Below are 25,208 nucleotides of genomic sequence, written 5' to 3' on the forward strand. Positions count from 1 at the left end.
ACAAGTGAAACGTTAATGTACTTGTCCAAAGGACAAGTGCCTCGAAAAGTTAATGTCGAGCCCTGGTTGAACATATGATCATTTCATCTGCGCTGTATATGGTCTGTGACCCTCCAATCAATGCTTTGCGGCTGCGGCAGCGAAACACCAATCAGGATCCACGAAGCATGGAATCCACAAGTTGTGGATTAGCCTGCCTGCCTACCAGGGGCCCGTTCTCCGTACGTCGCTTATTACATCCGAGATCAAATGACACATCCAAGATGACATCATCTTGCTTATCATGATCTGGCTAATTCGATTCTTCGAACACACTTGTTGTTTAAGCTTACGGACCTGTTGCTATGACAGCAAGTCCAGGATGAGCTTCGAAGAATTGACGTTGTGTCCTTGGGCAAGGCACTGAGATTTGCTCAGTAGCGGTTAGAACCAAAACTGTACTGTACTGTAGCGAGTGGTACGTGACAGTGGAGCGAGTGGTACGTGACAGTAGCTAGTGGAACATGCCAGTGCCTCCACTGGCACGTGACAGTGGCTAGTGGTACGTGCCAGTGCCTCCAATGGTACGTGACAGTAGCTAGTGGTACATGCCAGTGCCTCTACTGGCACCTAGTGGTACGTGCCAGTGGAGCTAGTGGTACGTGACAGTAGCTAGTGGTACATGCCAGTGCCTCCGCTGGTACATGACAGTAGCTAGTGGTACGTGACAGCGCCTCCACTGGTACATGACAGTTACTGTTCTGTTGATAGTGGTACGCAAGTGTCTCGTGGCAGTTGCATTAGGTGTCTTGCAGCTTTTGTTTACTGTCGTGTAACTGCCCAGCGGCCATTTTAGAATAGGAGAACAGGCTATAAACTTTTATTTAAAAAAATAAGTTAAACTGTTCGTGCTAACAGACTCCAAACCATACTTTTGATGTCTCACTACAAGCTCACCATACAAAGTAGTCGATTTAGACATTATATTGCATATAGTGTAATGGTGTGACTGTAATGTAAAGCAGACTTGTACACACGTAATGAATTAGAAACAAATTATTTTACTCAGAGTAACTGAATTTAAGCGTGCACATGAGCCGCCGTTGTAGACTCTCGTCTTTAATGCACATTGTTGTGTTATCAGCGCCTCCTAGTGGCGTATATCATTAATTGTAATAACTGAAGTCAATATAGGTAGCCTACATTTGCATTTCGATACTCTGAGTAAATATAGTTGTTAATAATAGTTCATTATTTTCATATGAAGAACCTTGTCAATAAATGACACCCTATGATTGCAAATGTACTTTCTGGGTATTATACATATTGGAAACTACAAACTCTCCTGGTTACAAATCTGTTTAAATCACTCAGATATCTTTATAACAACTGAAGTTACATCATTTTAAAGTCGACCTGTGTCAAAAAGTGATATGGGAGAAAATCCTTTTGTTCGTAATGACGTTGTGAATGTAAATGTCAGTTTAAGTATAGGCTACATTAATAACTTCTCAGCAAGTTATTTCATTGATAAGTTGTTATGGGCTGCTGCAGCACTCAAAAGAGCAGACAAACTAAGCATTTGATTTGACATGGCTTGAAAATCTTGCTAGCTGACATGTCCAAAAACCGTTGAAATTAAGTTTTTCATAAGTAAACATATACTTTTTGTACATTACAATGAAGTTTAGGGTGTTAACTATACAAAACATCAAAAATCTCTATTTTGACAGAACGATTTTCGATCTTTTATGGCTTATAGCCAACAATGAGCGGGTTTCCGCAGGCCGCCACACATACTTAAAAAAGTCTATTCTAAAATGGCCGCGGGGCAGTTAGGCTACATGACAGTAAACAAAAGCTGCAAGACACCCAATGCCACAAGACACTTGCGTACCACTATCAACAGAACAGTAACTGTCATGTAGCAGTGGAGGGGCTGTCACGTACCACTAGCTACTGTCATGTACCAGCGGAGGCACTGGCATGTACCACTAGCTACTGTCACGTACCACTAGCTCCGTTGGCACATACCACTAGGTGCCAGTAGAGGCGCTGTCACGTACCACTAGCTACTGTCATGTACCAGCGAAGGCACTGGCATGTACCACTAGCTACTGTCACGTACCACTAGCTCCACTGGCACGTACCACTAGGTGCCAGTAGAGGCACTGTCACGTACCACTAGCCACTGTCACGTACTACTCGCTCCACTGGCACGTACCACTAGCTACAGTACAGTACAGTTTCGGTTCTAACTGCCTCTCGGTTTGTTTTGACCTTAAATTGTGCTTCTGCTATCTTTTTAGCCACCATCTCTCTTCCAGTCTCTGCTGTGATAAGAGGTGGCATCATTTGGGATTGGACTTATTCTTATTTGTAATTCCTGTGGAAGTACAGAGCAGTGCGCAGCTAGCTAAAAGTGTCGGAGATCTACGCAACCTCAGTTTATGTTCCTGTAAATTTTGGGCCATGACAAAGTTGATGCTGCAAGTTGTGACGTCACAACTTGCACTGTTTCAAAAGCTAGCGTTTGCAGGTTGCAGTTTCAAAAAGTGAAATTTTGATAGGAAAGAGGTTTCACTGTATGTCTATTTTACACACCAAACTGTCATTTTTCAACTATGACAAGGTAAAATCGGTTTTGCAATCAATCGCCCCTATAATGTTTTCGCTCCCCATGATGAAAGCAGAATAATTTATCTGTGCTGGATTGACAACGACTTTGGCAACTCGTTGTCCACAAGTTCGACATGCTTTGCAAAAAAATCTGGTATTTTTCTCCTCCACCCAAAGCCAATCTAACTTCCATTTTTCGATGGTCACTGAGTTAATTTCATCTTTATAACCCGAGATGGTGACGGACACTGTTTGCTGATCCTCATTTCTCCTCACACTCGCAGTCACGGGTCTGATTAAGAAGCGAATTATTTTGTTTCTTTTTAATTTATTTTTTTAGAACGTTCGTTTTTTTACGCACACGCAACATCGTAAAGGCGAAAATCAAAAACATTCTATGGCAACTGGACTGGATCATATAGGCTACGATGTTTTTGACAAGTTCATTAAATTACTATTATTATAGAGGAAATTATGGGGGCATTTTTTGTCCCTCCTGATATCAATCAGGGGCAAAATTATATTTCTTAGGGGCAGTTTTGCCCTTTGCCCTCGTGTATTTATGACGCTGGTATGGGACAACGGCATTTGCCGAGCATAAGTTTAACATGCCATAAGGATGAACAGTGTGACCAAAGGCCATCATTAGCTCACATGCATTTTCATAAGTGTGGCCTAAATTGGACTATGCTGGATAATGTCTGTAAACCATGCATTGGCTAGTTGGTTAATGTACCCATTATTAGCTGCCGGTTGGTTGGTCGTTCCATAGATATTTCCCAGTGGTTGTAGCTATTGTGAATTTGCGCTTGTTCAGAGTGGCAATATGACCAGGCCGTAGCCAAGGAGTCAACATTGGAGGGGACCTAATGTTCAGAGAGGTCTGGGGGTCCCAGCGTTGTTATATAAAGTCCAGATATTGTGGCCAAGGTTTCTTATTCTTGTCTTATCTTTTACTCTTCTTCCCTACATCCTCCTCTCCTCTGGTCCTGTCTTCTCAACACCATTGTTGGTTGTCGGCTGAATGTGTAAATGTATAAAAGACGAGCTAGAGCTAACGTTCTGACAGGAATTAAGCATATCATTGCGAGACGATAACCTTCATAAAATCACAATCAACAGTGATATAGCCTACGTAACACTCATATTACATATTCGGTTTCAGCCGAACTGTAGAATTTTTTTCCACCCAACCTGAACCCTACGCTTGCATACGACGGTGTATTAGGGCCAGTGTAGAAAAAAAAAACTGAGCCGGGGGGTAATATTCCGAGATTAAAGTTGTAAATTTGTGAGAAAAAGTTGTAGATTCTCAGAGTTTATAAAGTCACAGAGTTGCGAGAACAAAAACTAGTACATTTGCGAGAAAAAAAGTCGGAGATTCTCCGAGTTTATAAAGGCACAAATTTACAAGAATAAAACTAGTAATTTTGCAAAAATTAAAAAAAAACTCGGAGATTCTCCAACATGATTAAGTCGAAAATATGGATTCGTTTTTTTCTCAAGGAACATCATTCCTTCACTTTGCATGGTCAACCTCATCATAGCACAGACGCCGTCGCTTGCCATGTATAAAGCCTGCAGTAATGGATGACCTGATCAAATTATACTTTTCAATTGGTTTGTGGTTCAACAGGACACAGCCAAGACGCTGCTCTTTTCTAAACTGATACACCTTGAGGATCGACTATTTTGAGGATCTGTCGTATTGTGTCCTGATGTTGAACCACAAATCGAATTTGAATTGCCCGTGGATGTAACAGAGTTAATGGGATGTAACCAGCGATATCCTTGCATCTGTCCATTGCATTGTAGTTCCTGATGCACCTTCACCTCATCCAAATAAGTAGCCTATGATGTTTCCTTCTGAATAGGCCCAAATCACGGCAATGTCTTTTCAAATCTGGTGATTCTGGGCAAAAATCAGGAGTAGCCTATTTCCTGATTGCTGAATCCTATTGAAAAGTAGGCTATAGGCTAATTCAGACTTTTTTCTCGCAAATTTGTGAGTTTATAAACTCTGAGAATCTCCGACTTTTTTCTCGCAAATTTACGACTTTAATCTGGGAATATTACCCCCCCTCCTCCGGCTCCAATTTTTTTTCCTACTGGCCCTAATACGACGTCGTACTTGCACTATGCGCGCTACGCTGGTCGACATAATGACACTGCCGTTGATTACGGGAAGGTGTTTACGTAGGTGGACCGTTCAATGCAGTAGGCTGAGAGAAACCAAAAATGGAACTCGTGAGCAGAAAAAGTGTTGTTTGGCGGTACTTTCAGTCAAAAGAAGGCGATTCAAGTCAAGCTACATGTTCAATTTGCAATGCCGATTTGTCTTGTGGTGGCAAGGACCCTAAACAATACACAACGTCTCCGCTGTTAAAACATGTGCGTATGAAACATCCGAAAGAAATTCAATAAATCTAAAAGGCTAATATTTTGGATATTGATTGGATCTTGAGATAGGGTAAACATAGGCATATGGTAATTGTCAAAATAGTTTTTCCCACTTGTCTTCCTGGCATACTGTTGCCTATTCTTGTTTGTTTTTTTTACAGTAAAAAACACTGCTGTGGACGTTGTTTACTTCATTAATGTGTTTACTTGTGTTAATGGACTGAGGATGGGAGTAAGATTAGGTATTCGGTTTCGGATTCGGCAGAATCTTAACCAATGGATTCGGTGCATCCTTAATTGATAGTACTGCCGCAGTAGAGTTGTACTCATACCTACTTACCCACAGCAGTCAATCAACGGGATCTACAGGAAAAAACACACTTTAAAATGATTTCGGACGGCTGTGCGTGGTGGTTGCCTGTCGTAGCATTGCAACAAGAAAAAAGAATGGATGTCCTGCTCTCTGCATCTGCTTTTTTTCTTCTCTTTCTGAGTTTTGTCAGTCTGTGTAGGACAAGAACAAGGCCATTATAAGGATGAAATGCAGGCTTTGGCGGTTGTCAGCGTTTTTGTCAACAGTTAAGTTGTTAAAGACAGGAAGACACCAAACTGTAACTAGGCTGATTACTGTGGTCTTACAGTTGGTGGTATGGCAATCTTCTGATGACACCATCTACAAGAAAATAATTTCACACTGAAGGCACTACAAAATATGTATTTAGCAATTGGAAAAAAATGATTCAATCTTATCAGTCCCAGTTTGGGATGATTCATCCAAGTTTCATCTAGTGAAGCACCATTTAATTCTAGTTTCATTCTCTGGGCACCAATTGACCACCACCTCTCTTCGCTCTCACTCCATAGGGACATCTCTCAGAGGGTCTGGTAACAAAGTGGTACAGGTCTCCTCGTCTGCTGCTGTCTCCTAATAACTATACCAAAGCCATTGACATGTGGGCTGCTGGATGCATCTTTGCTGAGATGCTTACTGGAAAAACTCTCTTTGCAGGTCAGTGTCACTTATTTCTACACATGGCAATATACACCCACCCACACCAAACTGGTAGTACATGAAGCGGATGACAGTTGATAAAGTGTGTGGCACAAGGCCTCTTGCAGTGTTAATACTTTGGTATTTTTCCCATGCCCATGTCCCAGTTCATCTAGAAGACACAGGCACACTGTCATTGTTGTGTACACCCGCAAAATGAGTGGTGATAAGTCAGCAGACTTTATCTGGAGGGTGTTTTGAAAAACAGGCAATGCAAATATCAGCTTACTGTTTAGTGTTCTTAAACATGCTCTTTCCCCAACACCGTTGGGTATCATCAGAGTCTCATTTTTATTCCAGCTCCTGTTCTTTTATTAGGATGTTTGTTGGAAACGGTTAATGTAATGACTGAATGTTCTGACTTCCTCCAGGCGCCCATGAGTTGGAACAGATGCAGCTGATCCTAGAATCTATCCCTGTACTGAGGGAGGAGGACAGACAGGAACTGCACAGCGTCATCCCCGTCTTTATCCGCAGTGACATGACGCAGCCACACACTCCACTGGCCAAGATACTACCTGGTGCCAGCTCCCAGGGTGAGTACACAGATTATGATATTAAAACATTTCACTGTTTGAAAATTTTAATTATGCTAGTCTTGCCTTGAGGAAGGGAATTCTAAATGTAAATGTTACAGTTGACAGCACTCTTGCACTTTAGCCTAGCTAATTGCCAGTGTTGCATTGCATAAGACAACATTAATATGCTCACTTTATTAGCTTGACTAATACTGAATTATATTTGCTGCTTGTTGTCCTCAGTGACTTAAATTATACAATTTTTATATTCTCATCAGTTAGCTTGCTTATTTAATTTAGACATTTGGATTATAACATTTTCATATGTAAATTAGGCTACGGTATACTTTAATCAAAACAAATCTGAAATGTAGACCAGACTGCTTTTCATAGCAGGTATCAGACAATTATTAAATTGAATACTTTTATTTGGAAACACTTACACCTGTGCCCATCCAGAAAAATGCACACCTTGCCCAAACAACTACAGGCACATGTCCCATCCTCACAGAAATTATCTCTCCTCTTTCTTTTCCAAGCCCTAGACTTCCTGGAGAAGATCCTGACTTTTAACCCCATGGACCGTTTGACAGCAGAGGAGGCCCTTGCCCACCCCTACATGGCTGACTACTCTTTCCCCCTGGACGAGCCTGTGTCTCTTCATCCTTTCCACATTGAGGATGAGGTGGACGACATTTTGCTAATGGATCAGAGCCACAGCCACACCTGGGACAGGTATGAGAGAGACAAAACATTTGAGCTATATTCACTGTTTTCATATTGTCTTTTGCTGCCAGTTGAACCATCCCTCTCACTCCTTTGCAGGTATCATGACAGCCAACTGTCTGATGTTGATTGGCACCTTCACAGCTTTCATGATCCAGAAGAGGTCCAGGTTGACCCACGGGCACTCTCAGACGTCACAGATGAAGAGGAGGTCCAGGTGTGTGAAATGTACAAACACACACATTCATTCAAATATTAAGTTTGAATTTATTTGGAACCTATGTAATATACCAGGATTCAAACAACTTGCTTTTCATCAAATGTTACTTTTTTCATATCAATTTGGTAACTTCTGTGATTTGTCCTGGTTTGAATGTTATATATTTGTGGTGGCGCAAGTGACAGACAATTCCTACAGAGTTTTTCTGTCATGCTCATATGAGTGAACTGCATTGGCAAAAATATCTACTCTCTACTCTACTGTGAAGACCTCACATCACTGGTTATGTGGTTGTTTACTTTAGAAATTAGCTAGTCTTGCTGGACCATTGCTGAGACAGCAGCAAACGTTAGGAAGTTTTGTTAATTTTTGCCACTATTAGATATTAGATTTAGTCTTTAGACGAAAATAGTAATTGGTTTCTTAGTAGTTTTCTTTATGCTTTATTTGTTTGTTTTTTGCCTTCAAATTTAAAATAGCTTCCAAAATTAACAAAACTTCCTAACATTTGCTGCTGTGTCAGCATAGGTCCAGCAAGACTATCTAAATCATAAAGCCACCAGACAACGCCTACCACCACCCAATTGTGTTCTGTATTCACATCAGGAGCATCACCAAATAATCAGAATTGTAGGCCTTAAAATGTCTTAATATGATTTTGACTGGTCTTAAAATTGTATTGGATTGTGGTGACGTTACCTTTATCAAGTTCTAAACTTCAGTCTCCCTTTTAAATGTGTTTTGAGGGGGGAGTTTGTGTTAAGCACGTATCAACTACAAAATAACTACTCTTGCAAACTGCAGCCAGTCAGAATTGATCAGAGCTTGCCCAGGTAGTGTTGCAATGTGGTGTGTGGGCAAATGTGGCAACTCTTACAAAAAAGAAAATAATAATACTTCTAGAAGTTACATTAAAATTATTTCTGTTCACCTGTTTACGGTCCAGGCCCGCCCTCGGGACAGAAATGCTGCCCCCTCCTCCCCCAGTTACTGCACACTAACTTCTAACATATATATTTTTTAGACTGCTACACATACCATACATCATTGGAAACCTACGATTCTTGTGCTTCCATTGATGTACACCATTTCAAGTTCGAGTCGCAACAGCAAGTACACTCAACGTCTTTGTGACATACTACCTTTGTTGAAAAGCGTGAGAAAAAACAATTTACTTACCTAATACGGCTCACAGATGTCCAGTTATGCAAAACATCCCAACAAAAATGGACTGGTTACATTCCCAAAGGTCCTAACTATCTAACCATGTCAAGTAGTTTGTCCAAAACAATGTATTACCTCCACACATAGCCACGATCTTGTTGCTTCATTCTGCCTTCGCCAGTCACTCACGCACTATCGCTCATGGAAGGAGTTTAACTTTGAATATTTACGAACAGAAAACGTGATGATGGCCGCTACACTCTGACCTTTTCGATTGACACCTTGTTTGACCCAATAGAAGCTTCCATGCCCTAGTGATAGCCTTCTAAAGCCAACTAGGTCTGTGCGTCCTGCCCCCCCCCCCCCACGCACACACACACACACTTGTTCTAAGCTAATTTCACAAATTGGCTTCGACTGGCTCTCACATGAGCTTGTTAGCCTTGTCGTTAAGGAAATTCTGCAAATAGCCAACATGATGGGTATCTGTGGAGCCTTCAAAATAAAAGTCCAGGTGCAAAATGGATAACAGAAGCGGTGCTGTTTGTGAGTCAATCCTGCTGAATCAGATAAAGCACTCCAATGTGTTCATGCTTCAGTTGTGTTTCAGCAATACTAATGGGGGATTTAGTTATAATATATGATAGTTCTAAGTACCACCTTTTATTAGAGATAACAATTATGAAAAATAATACCTTATATCCTAGATATTTGACCTTGGTTACCAAGGGTCCTTTTGGAGTCTCCAAAAGGCCCTTTTAGAAAACGCCTGGATGTACTCTTATAAAAACGTGTCAAATATGAATATATTGTTGTATTATATTTAACTTTTGACTTAAATTGGGTAAGGCTTCATGCTGTGGTCCAATTTTGTCTTCCAGCTATTACCTACCACCAAAATCTAGGCTGAAATAGAAACTTTCAATTTCCTTGTGTTCAAGCTTCTATTACTTAACACCAGTGTTTTGTGCAACCGGCCCCTGATATTTGGACCAGAAAAAAATAAGACAGTTTATCGTAATAATCGCACAGTTAATTTATGGACAGAACTCAAGGTTTGGAGAAGCAAACCAACCACATGGAGATTGACAGCCACCATGAACTCATTGAAAATGACAAATACCATCTGCATCTGGAGTAGTTGTTCAAGTAGGCTACAGAGGGAGCAAAGGTGACAGCATACTAATGCAATGCAAACCGCCGTCTGCGGTGATTTCGGTTTACAATAATTCAACCTCTAATCTCAAAAAACACTACCATTAATCAATAAGGTAAAAAAATGTTTGTTGAAAGTTACTTTCTCTATGGATCTCCAAATATATTAAAAGGTTTTTAGAAAATTCTTTATCACCAACTAAAAAGTAACTAGTACTCTGAGTAGTGTGAGAAGAGTATTTTGTACTTTTTTAACACCTGTACATTTACTTGTAATTGAGTTATCTGAGCAATGTAACTTACTTAAGAAGCGTACCCATTTTCAGTACTCTTTCCACCACAGTTTTTTTGTTTATTTGTATTGTCTCATCACATTACGTAACTTTGTTGCCAGTACTGCTAGCTAGCCCAGCTGACACATGACTGGTTACCTTGAGTGACTGGTGGTGTCACATGTAATCTTTCACTAGTAAAATACTGCAAAAAACATTTGACAGAACTATTGTTTAGTTAAGTCATGCGGGCGGCTGTGGCTCAGGGGGTAGAGAGGGTCGTCTGTTAATCGCAAGGTTGGCGGTGCGATCCCTGACTCCTCCCAGGCCATGTGCCGAAGTATCCTTGAGCAAGACTCTGAACCCCAAGTTGCTCCCGATGGGCAGAGCGGCGCCTTGCATGTCAGCTCGCCGCCGTCGGTGAGTCTGAGTATGGATGGGTGAACGAGAGGCAAAATTGTAAAGAGCTTTGGGTGCCGCTAAGGTATAAAAACGCGCTATATAAATGCAGTCCATTTAGCATCTAGCCAGTCTATATATTTTTCGAATCACTTATACACCGTTATGCTGTGGCTCCCACTTTTGAGCGCTCTCAGTTTAAGTTGTATTTACACAATAATAGGGGCACATTTATTATGAGAAACATTGATTCACAAACCACAAACAGTTTAAATGAGCAGCCGGAATTCGATAGCTACAAGTAGTAGTGCTACTGTAGCTAGCTAAAGTTAGCTAATATCCTATACTATCCTCTGCCCTGTTTGTCACTACCTGACTGAGCCGAACAGAAAGTGCTTTGCTGTACTCTCGCTGTTGTTTTGGTTGTCATGACTTTGAAGTTCTGAAGCAGCAGCGGTAATGATGAATATAGCAGAAACACTGGGGCGCCATTACTATACTAACAATGGAGACGGCAAACCTTATTAGTTAATACATTTTTAACTGGTTAAATGGAAATGTATCGATTAATGATTATTCATGAACATCCCCATCTCTTATTTCAGATTCAAGTAAAACATTTACATTTACATTTAGTCATTTAGCAGACGCTCTTATCCAGAGCGACTTACAGTAAGTACAGGGACATTCCCCCGAGGCAAGTAGGGTGAAGTGCCTTGCCCAAGGACACAACGTCAGTTGGCATGACCGGGAATCGAACTGGCAACCTTTGGATTACTAGCCCGACTCCCTCACCGCTCAGCCACCTGACTCCCATAATGGATCCCATTAGTCGACTGTGTGGCGAGAAAATATGATTTTAGTTTTAGAAACTTCATACCCTCTACTGACTTCTAGGCTTTTGTGTTCTAAACTTAACAGTTCTATCAAATTTCACACTTGTCTAAAGGCAAAGTTAGCACAACACTGCTCATCAATACCAGTGTTTTGCAAGAAGTGTACATGTAGCATTACAACAACATCTTATATAACGTTTACTTTTTTGTGTTTTACGGCTGCCTTTTTGCCCAAGGCAATTTTTGCACTTTGTGGGACAATAAAGTTAGTCTTGAATCTTTTATAATTGTGCAACAGTTGGATGCAGGTTGCATGTGCAATTGGAAGTTGTCATGGCTTAAGATGGATGCCACAATTGAGATTAAATCCGTCAAGCACACATTCACAATGTTTATATTGTTTCCCAAAAATAATGTGCTAGATGCTCTCTGTGCTTAAAATAAATTATTGTAATGTCTATAAAAGAGGAGAATTATGCCTCTTACATTTTGTCATTGTTCCCCCGTGGTATTGAAAATGGTATTGAGTTTTTTTACTGGGTATCGGTATCTAGTTTTAAATTCTAGTATCGTGACAACCCTAGTCTAGGTTTTTTTTTTGACTTTGGGTAGCTCTTTCTTTTTTCATCATTTACATGTGCATCCCTGATTATACTATTTTCCTTTACACAAACTTTATACAAAGAACTCTAATTTCCTTCATATTATTTTCCAGGTTGACCCTCGTAAATATGCAGATGGAGATCGGGAGAAATTCCTGGATGAGCCATCCTTTGACTACTCCTCCATGTTCCCCCCGGAGCACTCGTGGCAGGAGGAGCACCATGAGAATAAGTATTGTGACCTAGAGTGTAGCCATACCTGCAACTTCAAGGCTGTGTCTCCCTCCTACTTGGACAACCTCATCTGGAGGGACAGTGAGGTCAACCACTACTACGAACCCAAGCTCATCATTGACCTATCCAACTGGAAGGAACAGCAGAGCAAGGAGAAGGCCGACAGGAAGGCCAAGAGCAAGTGCGAGAAGAATGGATTGGTTAAGGCTCAGATAGCCCTCCAGGCTGAGAAGACACAGAGCCCTGTGGAGAAGGATAAGGAACAAGAGAAGAACCAGACCCAGGCCCAAAGCCAGCAAAACCAAGGTTTTGACTTTGACTCCTTCATTGCCGGCACCATCAAACTGAGCTTGCAGTCAGAGCCCTTCCAGGAGGTGGTGCGTTTAACTGATGTGGGTGTCCTGAATGAGGTTGGCCTCCTGAATGAGCTCAACTCATCCGTTTCCCAGCTGGAAGCTCTGCGTCCAGGCTCAATGTCCAAGTCCATCAGCCAGGAAAAGGAGGAAAAGTGCCTGGTAAATCTTGCCCAACTTGAGGGAGGAGGTGGGGGCAGCGGAGCTAGTGGGAGTCCAGCTCATCCCTGGGAGAGCTTTTGTGGGGGAGAGAAAGCAGAGGAGAGTGGTTTGATAGATGAGGTGTGCTGCGATGTTCGTAAAGAGGAGCAGCACCAAATTGAGAGCACTTACACCAGCTACTTGGACCATCTATTCAGCCGAAAGGAGGAAGGAGTGGGAGAGACCACAGAGACCCCAGAACCAGAGGACAGGGAGAGGGATGCAGATGCTGGACTCCTGGCGAGGAATGGAGAGATCATGTTCAATATGCAGCTTAACTCTCTGGCCCTGCCATGCTTCGACAGCCCGGGCGACTTGCCTCTGAAATCGATGCAAGCATCCCTCGCCCCCTCTTCTGTCAAGTGCTCCCCACAGATTGCCCCACACAAAACCTACAGCAGCATCTTCAAGCATCTGAATTAAACAAAGCCCTCGCAGTGCAAGATCTAAGACAGTCCTTTTGCTTTTATTTTGTTTAAATATTTGTTATCTGACTTGAAACATGTCATACCTTTTTATGTTTGGCTACTTTTAAGAATCTTTTTATTATTATTATTTAAAATGTTTGAATTGTAATGGTTGAGTTAATGAATTGACTTGAGTGTTGATCATTACTCTGAGCCTTTTATCACTATGCCTACGAGTTTGTCCACACCCTCATTGCTAAACTGGCATAACCTTTGCACAATGAATACTGTAGACTTAAGAAGAGAGGAAAACAGAGGGTGGTGAATGAATGGAAGAATTGGTGGGCTTGGATATGGGATTCTAGGCTAGACTTGGCTAGCAGAGAGACAGGTAGAGGGGGGATTGTTTTCTCCAGGAGAGTGGGAAACATGGTCATTGACGTCATCACTGTAGGGTGCTATTAGACCGATGGCCTTTACGGGAGGGATGCAGGCAAGGGGGTTTGAATTTATTTAGATTTAAGAATTATTTCTATTTCATTTTTATTATCATGTAATTAATTAATTTATATACCCACCACCCAATAAAAGGCTTCCTTAAATACCAATTAATTTTGACACATAATGCCAGCAGCAACCATTCAATGTAGACCTTTGTAAATGTGTTATCTACCTCAAGGTAACAGCCGCGAGAGACACTCAAAGCCGCACTAGTGCTTTATATACATGACCATCCTCATACCATGCAGTGACAAAATGACCTACTCATCTGTTTTGCATAAACCACAGAGAAGTGTTTCAATCATCATTATTTATTTCTACCAGATGTGTGATATTTATTTTCATGAGACATATTTCATTGTAACTATTTTTGATCGAGGCATTGGATGGACTCATTTCAGCACTGATTGGTTTGTTTGTTCATAAATTAACAGAATACATTCATACACTTTTGTTTCCTTGTATGTCCTTTAGAATATCATAAATGTTCATAGGTACGCTCTGTTGAATTTTTTAGAGGGAAAAAAACAGCTTTACAGATCAAGCACCTACAAGTCTTATTTTTCTTTTATTAGTTTATATGTATAGTTTAAATTGTGTGCATGGTCGCAACAGATGATAAAATGGTTAATGGTGAAGTATATTATACGTTGTTTTTTATTAAATGTGTGTATACCTTTTTCCAAGCAAGCATGATGCATTAGTTAAAAGTGTAGCATGTAGACCACTTATGGACATTTGTTTGCCTTTAAATGCTGGTTGTGCATTTTTTGTAATCAGTTCCCTTGTTCTACAAAATATATAAAAATAAAGTTACCAGCAAAGATGTATGGCACTTTGTCCTTTTTCTTAATCATGTTCCACATTCATGAACTCTGTCCACACCAGTGGAGGCTCGTCAGGAGAGGATAATCCTCTGTGAAATTTCATAAAAAGTTACACATTTTAGATAAAACTATACTAAACATATTAGAATATGTCATCACAAAAATGTATACAAATACACAATGAACGGTCTACAGGAACTCAACAGCAATAGCTTTGTTTGACATTGGCTGCGGCTGGATGCACCGATCTGCGAGAGTTGCTGCTTGTAGTCGGGAGGAGTTGAAAACGGAGCCGTCAAGTCGGACGTTTTCTGTTTCCCGTCATATAAGTTGAGATAAGACTTACACTACTACTTATATGTATTTAAATGATTGTGTGCTTGGAGTTGATCAATAACTAGATGTTTGTTTTTTTATTCTGTCAGAATTCTACAGAAATACCCATAGCCTATTGGCTAAATCTGGAACATTTACAGTCATGTTCATTAATGTGCACTGCCCCTGTAGGGAGTCAGGTGGCTGAGCGGTGAGGGAATCGGGCTAGTAATCCGAAGGTTGCCAGTTCGATTCCCGGTCATGCCAACTGACGTTGTGTCCTTGGGCAAGGCACTTCACCCTACTTGCCTCGGGGGAATGTCCCTGTACTTACTGTAAGTCGCTCTGGATAAGAGCGTCTGCTAAAATGACTAAATGTAAATGTAAATATAAAATTCAAATGAATCACGACCAATCAAGCATGTTCGCTTACTTTATTGCTGAGAAATTGCATGGTCTCAAATTTTATTGTTTTCGCATTAGAACTTGCACGAAACAGTGCATTGAATCGGTCAGTTTGTGTATTGGCCTGTGTTAAACTCTCCAATCTGCAGATTGATAATACAATCAGAACTCAACTAAACGTATTTCCATTAGTGAAGAGGCAGACTAAAACACTTCAACAATAGTAGTGGCACTGAAGTAAACATGATATTACTGACTAGTAACACACCATTTCAATGCCAAAGCCCTCTTCCCATGTATAAACCACCAAGATTAACATGATAGAATAGTCATAGTTGATGGGAAACCATTCACTCAGACGATTAATAGAAAACAATGCAAATGCATTGAAAACACTATTCAGGAGCTGAAAAAAGCACTTTAAAGCAATAAGATTGAGAAACGTTGGAACAGTGTATCTAGCTTTCTAGTTTGAAAAATGAGCAATGATGAAAAAAGTATACAGTAAATACTGTGGTGACCCTGTGTTATTGGACATTCATTAAGGGTGTTTGTAAATGTTCAGGTTCTTATTGGAGGCTCTGGTGGGTTGTGGGATAGCTGGGGTGGGTCTTTTGGCTGTAGCCTATATATAGGGGTGTTTTGGCGGGCATCGGCCCTTCTGTGTTACTTCATGCTCGAGTGCAACCTCTAGTTGAGTAAGCAGAGGTATTAGGATTTGTCTGTTCTAAGTTAATAAACACCCAGTACTCCCACCAGTTGATTCCCGACTCTTCTATTAGCATCCCGGCTAGGGGTGTCACAATACTGTCACACAGACTCAACCATTAAACGTACTTACTGTTACATACACCACCCCGGAGGGTGGGGACCGACAGCCCGCTGCTCAATGACGCTCAGTGGACAGTGTAAAGGGCATGGAGTTGTGGGTGCGAGCAAGGACACAGAGGCAATATGTATCGGGAAAACAAAGAGTTTTATTTACCCACGGTCAATGTTAGGGAAGGGGCTGGACGGAACCAAAGCAAATTCATTAAAGTACAATTTACATCCCTTACCTGTCCTAACTGCCTTAACCACACTCTACAACTAACCTGGCACACAAACAAGGCGCCCTACCCAAAATACAGGGGGTGGTCCTGTCGTAGAATAATATTCTATGTTTTCAACAGATATCAAAATTCAAAAACAGCACTGGAACTTCAGCAGAGTTTGATGCAAAGTGTTTATTAGAATCCAGGGCAACAGTGATTCCAACAAACGTGAGCAAGATCTAGAGATCAGACTAAAATATTTCTCTGGACATTCCTCTTATATATCAAAACCTTATCATTTCTGTAATTTTGCTATTGGTACAATATTGTTTGTCACAGATGCATTATGCATTTCCCACACTATTGGTCTCTCACCCTAGGGGCTTCAGATTACAGATGCATAGAAAATTCTTCAATTTTTTTGCCCTGCTCTGACCTTGAAGGCCAGCTGCACTAGGTTCCTAGGCATAGGGCCGTAAATTTGCCTCATGATAGCTGGGCCTTGTAGTGTTCTTATGGAAGAAGCCTATAAACACAGCCTTCTCTCGCACCCAGCCCCTAATTATCCAGATTTGCACTTTGGGCTTGATATCTTCTACATATTAGTGGCAATACTAATCAGTAAACAGCTTTGTATCTGGTTTTCAGTAGTATGACATCTAAAAGTATAAAAGGTTGTGGCAACCCAGGGCGCAGCACCTTGGACAGCAGCACTGGCAAGCCCGGGGTCAGGTAATCGGGGGAAGGTATGTCCGGGGTCCGCCCCCAGAAGAGACAACGAGCTACACAGGTGCGGCTCATGAGTGGGAACAAGGAAGGCCCCACTATAAAAGGTGGGCCACCCCTGCCGAAAAGGGGGAGATCGCTACAATGAGGAGTGGAGGGTCCAGACAGCCTAACCAGACCAGTCCCGACCGTTCCCTCAACCGAGGAAGAAGCTAATTTCTTTTTGTATTTCTTTTGGTCGTTTAAGGTAATAAACGCCTGCTTTGGCATATCACAAATGGTGCTTTTGAGTGGTGCTGTGCGGTCCTGGCTGCAGACCTTGGTTGCCACATATGGTGGAGAATGCGGGCAACTGAGACCGCCACCATAGCACTCCCCTAGAATGAGGACCACATCCCACATGGGCGAAGCAATGGAGGCGGCCATGGCCAGACTGCTGCAAGCCCAGGCGCAGCAAGCCCAGAACATGGCAGCACTTCAGGTGACCATTGACCGGCTGGCCGGGAACCTACACCCTCCGGTCCCTCACGCTGCTCCTCCTCACCAAACAGACCCCCGAAGACGACGTGGAGGCGTTTCTGGAGGTCTTCGAACGGAAGGCGGAAAGAGAAGGCTGGCCGGAGGCCCAGTGGGAACACATCCTGGCTCCTTTCCTGACCGGGGATGCACAGAGGGCCTACCAAGACCTCGGGGCGCACAAGGCCGCAGATTACCTCACGTTGAAGGAGGCTATCCTTGCCTAGTACGGACACAACCTTGCTGGCCGTGCCCAGCGAGCCCACGACTGGGGGTCTGATAAGGAGCCAGGTGGTAGGATTTGGGCTCATAAGACCCCTGCCTCTTCGAAAGTGCCCGTCCGGGTGGGAAACCAGAACACCTCCGCTCTTATCGACTCAGGCAGTGTGGTTACGATGATCAGCCCCGAGTTTACTGAAGGGGAAGAGGGGACCAGCATTGAAGTGGCATGCGTCCACGGGGACGTCAAGCAATACCCCACACGCTGGATCGAGGCTTGCACCCCGCGGGGGACCTTCACAGTGCGGGCAGGGCTGGTTCCCAAACTCCCTGTCCCACTGCTCATCGGGCGGGATAGCCCCATCTTCGAGATGTTCTGGGGACTGCAACCCAGGGGGGTGCGAAACGGGACCTCCCAGCCCCGACCAGCCCGATGCGGGAGACCCAGAGCTGCGTGTGCAGCCCCTTCTCCATCCGTGTCTCCCGCCAAGGACCCCCCGGGTGGGGAAAGACACCAACCCCCCTCCCCCGCAACCGCGTCAGGAGACCCCGACCGGAGGGGCTGCCAAACCCCTGACACCAACACGGCCACGGAGGGCTCCCACCCACCCGTGGACGGGGACAACTCTCACCCCAAAGAGTTCTCGGAGTTCTTCCGGGCCGCTGAGCCCGCGGGAGCCGAGAGGGCCAGTTCGCTGCTGCCCAACGAGAGGACGACGCTCTACGACATGCATGGGCACAGGTGCTCGCCCACGACGGTCAAGTCCTCGACCCGGTGAGTCCCCTGTCTTACCCGTTCTTTGCTACAAAGAACACGTTACTGTACAGAATGTCTAAGAAGGGAGATCTGATAGTCGAACAGCTGGTAGTCCCTCGACCCTATACAAGTAAGGTCTTGTACCTGGCCCACTCACACCTTCTGGGGGCCCACCTGGGGATAGACAAAACTTGGGAGAGGGTAGAGGCCCGGTTTAATTGGCCCAGTCTGAAATGAGCGGTTGCAGGTGCCCCGAGGTCTTGGTAGGCCCTCTGGGCATCCCCGGTCAGGGAAGGAGCCAGGATGTGTGTCCACCGGGCCTCCGGCCAGCCTTCTCTTTCCACCGTCCGTTCGAAGACCTCCAGTAACGCCTCCACATTGAGTTTTTTTTTTTACAAGACTTTGAGAGATTTTTGCTGTGAGTCTGTACTTCCGTTACAATTTTGTAAAGTTTTGGATCAGTGTTGGGGTTCGGCAGATTACATGTTTATGTGCCTATCGACAAATTCACACACCTCCTGATCAGAGTTCTCTTCAAATGCCGGTGCATTTTGGATCCATACCAACAAATGACTATGTGGACTCCCTCTTGCTTGGTACTCAACACAGTAAAAATAGTCAACCAAGTGTCCCAGGGGCTGTGCAGGTCACATGAGCAGGTCTCTCACTAAAGCCTCAACACATTTTTCAAAAATGCGCATGGTTGTCACTGGGTTGCTTCTCAGTATGTCGCATTTTGTGGCCCAGTCTAGTTCTGAAAAGTAAACTTGCTCACCTTGCTGTGCTTTTATTGCTTTATTGTTCCAAGTTTCCTGAGCATAGCAAAAATATATTTTGGGGTTTTATCCCAGTAGGCTGGAGTCCCTCTCAATGGCATCATGAATTTGGTTGTATCTTTGATTTGCATCAATCTCTGAACCTCGCGTTTGTCTTGCAGAAATCTGTTGCATATTCTGCGTCCATCTCTGGTTCTTACTTTCCCTTTGCGGAGCTGTATGGTCATACTAGAAGAAGCCATATGAATCTCTGTCACAAACTGTGAAAAGAAAATGTAATTTGTGTCCCTGGCAAAAAGATTGTCAACACAGAAGAGCTTCGGCTCTTACTTCAGCAGGGGCAACACAAAATACACAGTCACCGTAACTTAATATCTCTTGTCCAATGTCAGCTGGTTGCAAGTGTGTCTAATACAACACCAGTTGTCTGGTTATTCACTTTTTCTGAGTTAAGTTCCAGATCATCTTGTTCATGTTCTTTACAGGACACTGTTACTTGTTTCATTCCTGTTGTCAGTGTCCATCAGATCGCTTGTGTTACCTTAAGGTAAACTCGATTTTGCGGTCAATGACCCCTTTAAAGACATTAATTCCGACTACAAAGACATATCTGTTAGAGATGAAGCCGCCTCTTGTGATCCAACCATTGACAGCATTGTACAAGATAATTTTGACACAAGATTCATGTACAACATTTTTGTACGTTAATCATAATAGCTCATTGTACATAATGTTAAGGAAAAATATATAAACCCCCAAAATGCTAACTTACCAGTCCTTGAGAGGAAATATCTGCCTGCAACAATAATACAATGCTGTGCTTACAACATTTAAGAGACTGTAACTTGCACAAGCTCTAGGCATGCACTGTTAAATACCACTGCAATTTAACAACAAATACTGAACAAGGGCAGTAAAAAATACTGCACAAGGGAAAATGCAATGGGCAGCAAGTGAACGATGTGTGAAACAACTCAAAGGACGATCTGAGCTGTGAGCACCCACCCCCACTGAAATGGTTCCCACCTGGTTGTGCATGCCGACCATGGGTGCGACTCTCCTGCATAAGCTCGGACACTTCAGCTATCAGGCCGTCTGCTGAAGCAACATTTAAGAGCGTACCCCTTTGCCCACTCTAGGCTTCGCTGCATTGTTTCCAGCCTGAAAGAAGACAATGGTGTTAAAGTAGACAAGGCTAGTATTTTTTGTTGTTGTATCTAAACCAGTAATAATTTATCGACCATATCTCATAAGAACGTGAACAAATAGTCGCCTAGGTTGAAGGTTGAGCTTGCTTGCCTTCAGCAGTGGTTTTGCCTCAAAATACCAGCTAGCTAGACTAATCGACTTTAGGTAACAACAAAAAATGAATGTCAAGAATGTGCAGCACTGGAGCCTACTGTACTGACTACTGAGGATAGCAGATGGTTGGGGGTTGAGGCTAACTCGTTTAGCTAGCTACACAACTAGGGGACAGATAGTTGGATATGGACTGTCCAGCCTTAACATGGCAGCTTTCACGGATAAAAACGAAACGCAAATAGCTAGTCTTTACCCAACAGTCTAGACTAGTCAGTGACTGGCTAGCTAGCAATGCAGAAGTATCACAGTAGCAATCCATTGCTAAAAAACAAACAAACAAAAGCTACTTGGTACTTGAAAATACAGGGTAGAATCAAATCACACTAGCCCAGATAACTGCAGGAGGAGCTAGGGAAATTGTGGGCAGTGATTTGCATGTGGCGTTTATTTAATGCCTGCAATTGCACCTGTAAATATACAGGCGTTTATTTAACGCCTGCAAGCGTTAACTAACGCGTACATTCATGTGTAACTTTCGCCTGCACATTTACGGCTGCAGCCGCTTATGAAACAGCTGCAGGCGCTTCCTAAACGGGTGTCCAATCAAAAATACGCGTTTAAATTACGAGTACATTTGACCCTGTTGGCGTTCCATAGTCAGGTGAGCTGTCTGTCCCCCTCCCCTTTTTTCACACAGCTTCTGTGCACGGCACCTTCTCAGCAAGCAGGGGTGCCTGCAGCTGCCTGAAGGGGGCGCCAATTTGCCAATTCCCCACACAGTGAAATGATAGAAAAGAGAAAACCGCTTCGCGGCGCAGAGATTTTTATTTATTTATTTTATGCTTGTGTGCCCCCCACGTAACATGAAAAAATGCCGCCCCGGGCGGCTGCCCGGTCCGCCCTTGCCTAAAACCGCCCCTGAATGAGACCAACAGAAAACGGCTTTGACACCAACTAGCTTCGACACCAACTAGCGATGGTGGATGTCTTTCAGGTATGTACATTTGTTTTGGAAATATAACGTTGTTAGGGTGACCAGACGTCCAGATTTCGTCCGGACAATCCGGTTTTCCAGCCCTTTTTCCGGACCGCTGTTGCGTGTCCTCCTTTTCGCCCTTTTGTCCTCCTTTTTGACCCTTCCTGCCCACCGTCGCAATTTACCACTCGCGTAGGCTTTCAGATGCAAAAAAGAAAGACCCCCTTCAAACCTATTTGGAGTTCAGAACTCCACTTTGCCACTAAGAGCAGCAAAGATCAATGTCATGCCTTCTGTAAGCTCTGTCACATTGATACAGACGTGAGTAGTAGGTGGAAAGGGGCTTTAGAGCGGCATGCCTGCACTACGCAACGGCACAAGGGGATAATGCTAGTCCTGCCGGGCACTCTTCCTTAACATCATTTTTTGCTCTGAACACAACAACAGCGGCTGAAATTATATATTTTTATTTCTATTACAATTGAAATAGTTTGGGGAATGGTACTATCTTATTTTGTTATTTATCTTTTGACTAAACTTGTCTCACCAAAGACAACAGAAAATCAGTGCACTTGTATTAAAGTATTGGATTTGTAGGCCTATTTAAATTACAAATGTTGACTTACTAAAATGACTAAAGTTATTGTCTTAATTTCATACTAACGCTAACGCTTTTTGGGATTGTCCTCCTTTTTGACCCCTTTGTCCTCCTTTTTGGACCTAAGTGTCCTCCTTTTCAGGGTCATGCTTCTGGTCACCCTTAACGTTGTACTGAACTTAGCTGGTATGATGGCGTTGTGCATGTTGAAGCTGGTGACTTTTGTCCAATAATGTTGATTGTTTGTTCTTCAGAGTGGCCGTATGATGACCTACTGTCATCTGAATATCAACGTTCCCATCCTGCAGTTGTGGTTGAATGTAGAGCTGGAGCTAATGGAGGACTTCAGACTGTGTAGACGGGCCATACATGGCCTGCAGACTGCTGAAAAGCGAGCATCATGGCTGGGGCCATGAACTGGAGGTCCTCATATATGTTTACTGGCTTGCTCATGGACTGTCGTATCGTGTAGTCTCACGGGTATTCAATGTACCCCGATCAACAGTCCACCGAGTGATACACAAAACCGCTCAACACATTTGGAGCAACCTACATCGAGCCATCTCTTTCCCAACACCTGCAGATCTGGACAATATTGGACTTTTGGCCAACTATCTAGAAATCCAGTGTTCAATAAAGCTGTGGGTGCCATTGATGGCTGTCACATTCGAATTAAGCCCCCATCACTACACCGGTTGGACTATCTGAATTACAAGGGCTTTTTCTCTATAAACATGCAGGCCATTTGTGATGCATCTGGGAAATTTCTAGATGTATTTGTTGGATACCCAGGATCTGTACAAGACACCCGGGTTTTAAAAAATAGCCTCTTTTACCTGTCTAAAAGGTACCCTCCCGATGGATAGTTTCTGCTTGGCGATGGTGGGTATCCTTGTTTGGAGACTCCAATCTGCCTAATCACGCCATACAAGGAACCGAAAGGGCCGTACGATAGTCGAGAAAGCGTTTGGTGTAATGAAGACCCAATGGAGGTCTACTCTTTTCAAGGCCTTGGAGGTGAAGCCCGCATTTGCGCCTCGGGTTATCGCATCGTGTGCCTTCCTCCACAATGTGTGCATAGACAATGGGGATGTTCTTGAACCTGATGATGATGTGGCACAGGACATCATGGCTCCAGGACCTCTGCAGGAAGCCCCTGCACCACATGAAAGGCCAGGGAATGCCACGAGGGACAGGCTTGCTGCCCTGATCACTGGCAATATAGAAGTGCCTCAGTAGGAATGCTTCTACAAACTTTCAAATAGTTAATATGCACATGTTCCCATTCAATAATTCAATAAAATGTATTTATTGTTTTTATATTTGTTCTAGATAAAACATTTGCAAAACATGTTGCGAGTTCTTTGTTTTACAGGTATGTAAATAATATGTTATTCCTATGATGTTTGGACAACTTGTATGGGATTTTGGGTCTGCTATTACACAGGTTTTTACACATCTGCAATAACATATATAAATATAGCTGCAAGCAGCAATGGGGTGGCCAAGCAGGTCAGATGACCCAGAAGAAACTTTCGTCATCCTCAGAAGAGTGTTCCGAGTACATGCAGCAAGTTTGGCGTGAATCCGTCAAAGATTTGCTGAGATAAGACACAACTTTCTGTTTGGCGGCTCTGCTGCCGATTTCGATTGACTGTACCGGACAAACGGTTTCGAAAATCTAAAATCATTTTGATAGTTTGTGTGAGGATTGCATTGACTATAGCTTGTAGCTTGACTACAGGTAACTAGCGACTGCGGTGTACCTGGCTTCCTTTGCAGTGGCTTACAGTCTCGCTAAACAGAGAATCAGAGACATGACAAGCTTGTCGGCTTTGGCTGGATTCAAACCTCTGACGTTGCCAGGACACCAACTTATCCTAGTGAGCGATTCTCAGTGCTGCAAATCACAGTTCAGTTACTGGGTAAAAATATAAGCAGTTTTTCCTGTGGCAAGCGGTTGTCCGATTTGGCCCAAGTTTAAAAAGCTGTAATTCAGTCCTATTTTGACATGTCAAGGTGATTGTGGTCTGAAGATAATCTGTCCCAAATTTGGTGAATATTTGATACATTTTGTAGGAGGAGTGAACAAAAACGTTTTATTAATTCATTCAAAATGGCGGCATCAATTCGGCTGGTATCACAAGTTAACATGTGTCAGACACGGGATCGACCCCATAGAGGTTAGAGGACACATATCTACAAAGCACAATAAATCTGACTCTTCTTGAGTATAGATCCCCTGAGAATGAAACATTATATATACAGTTACTGTTACTTATACAGTTACTGTATACAAAAAGTAAGCCATTTCTCCTGTGGCACGCGTGGTCAGATTTGGCCCAAATTGTTGCCCCAACAGCTGTAATTCAGTTCTATTTTGACATGTCAAGGTGATTGTGGTCTGAAGATAATCTGTGCCAAATCTGGTGAATATTGGATACATTGTGTAGGTGTAGGGAAAAAAGTTTCATTCATTCATTCAAAATGGCGGCCTCATCAATTCGTCTGGTATCATGCGTTAACATGCGTCAGACACGGGATCTCCTAAGATATCACGAGACATAGGAATCACTTAAATAAGACAAACAAATCAACAGTTATTGGTCAAAACACAGTTTTGCTTATTGTAGCGCCCCCTAGAGCTCAAATGACCCTACCTTTTTCGGACCTCTTAATAACAGGGTCATGAATCCATACACCAAGTTTGGAGTTAATGCATCAAAGATTGACGGAATCTTGAGGGAAGATATGACCTCACTTCCCTTTTTCCGGATCAGTTGCTGAATTTGATTGGCTGTAACTAACAAACGGTTGCGAAAATCAAAGCTCCAGGGGATAACTTTTGTGAGGCTTGGTCTGAAGATCATTTGTGGCAATTTTGAAGAAGATTCAACAAGAATTGTAGGAGGAGTAGCGAAAAAACGTTTCTCCTTAACATTCAAAATGGCGGAGAATCTATACTGGGTATGACGTCATAGAGTGCGTTGAACTTGTCTTGATCCAGGGAATCCAATGATACCTCATTTTGGAAAATGCGGCATATGGTTCAAAAGTAACGTGTGTAAACACACCTTCAACTTTGACCCATTGGTGGCGCTAGAGGGTTTGAAATGGAGA

General features: G+C 43.0%; 1 protein-coding gene and 1 pseudogene across 1 annotated transcript in view; both read left to right on the plus strand.

The window, feature by feature from the left end:
- mapk6 (mitogen-activated protein kinase 6) overlaps positions 1-14,458 on the plus strand; it is a 42,107-nt gene extending 27,649 nt beyond the window's left edge. Inside the window, exons 4-8 of the mRNA XM_067249490.1 lie at positions 5,863-6,007; positions 6,421-6,585; positions 7,107-7,302; positions 7,393-7,510; positions 12,055-14,458. Coding sequence (XP_067105591.1) covers positions 5,863-6,007; positions 6,421-6,585; positions 7,107-7,302; positions 7,393-7,510; positions 12,055-13,152 — 1,722 coding nt within the window. The 3' untranslated portion in view covers positions 13,153-14,458. The remainder of the gene's footprint in view (positions 1-5,862; positions 6,008-6,420; positions 6,586-7,106; positions 7,303-7,392; positions 7,511-12,054) is intronic.
- A 3,397-nt stretch (positions 14,459-17,855) lies between these two features.
- Positions 17,856-23,327, plus strand: LOC136955648 (uncharacterized; annotated as a pseudogene).
- The last annotated feature ends 1,881 nt before the right edge of the window (positions 23,328-25,208 follow it).

Source organism: Osmerus mordax, chromosome 13 (genome assembly GCF_038355195.1).
Source record: "Osmerus mordax isolate fOsmMor3 chromosome 13, fOsmMor3.pri, whole genome shotgun sequence".
Classification (NCBI taxonomy): Eukaryota; Metazoa; Chordata; class Actinopteri; order Osmeriformes; family Osmeridae; genus Osmerus; species Osmerus mordax.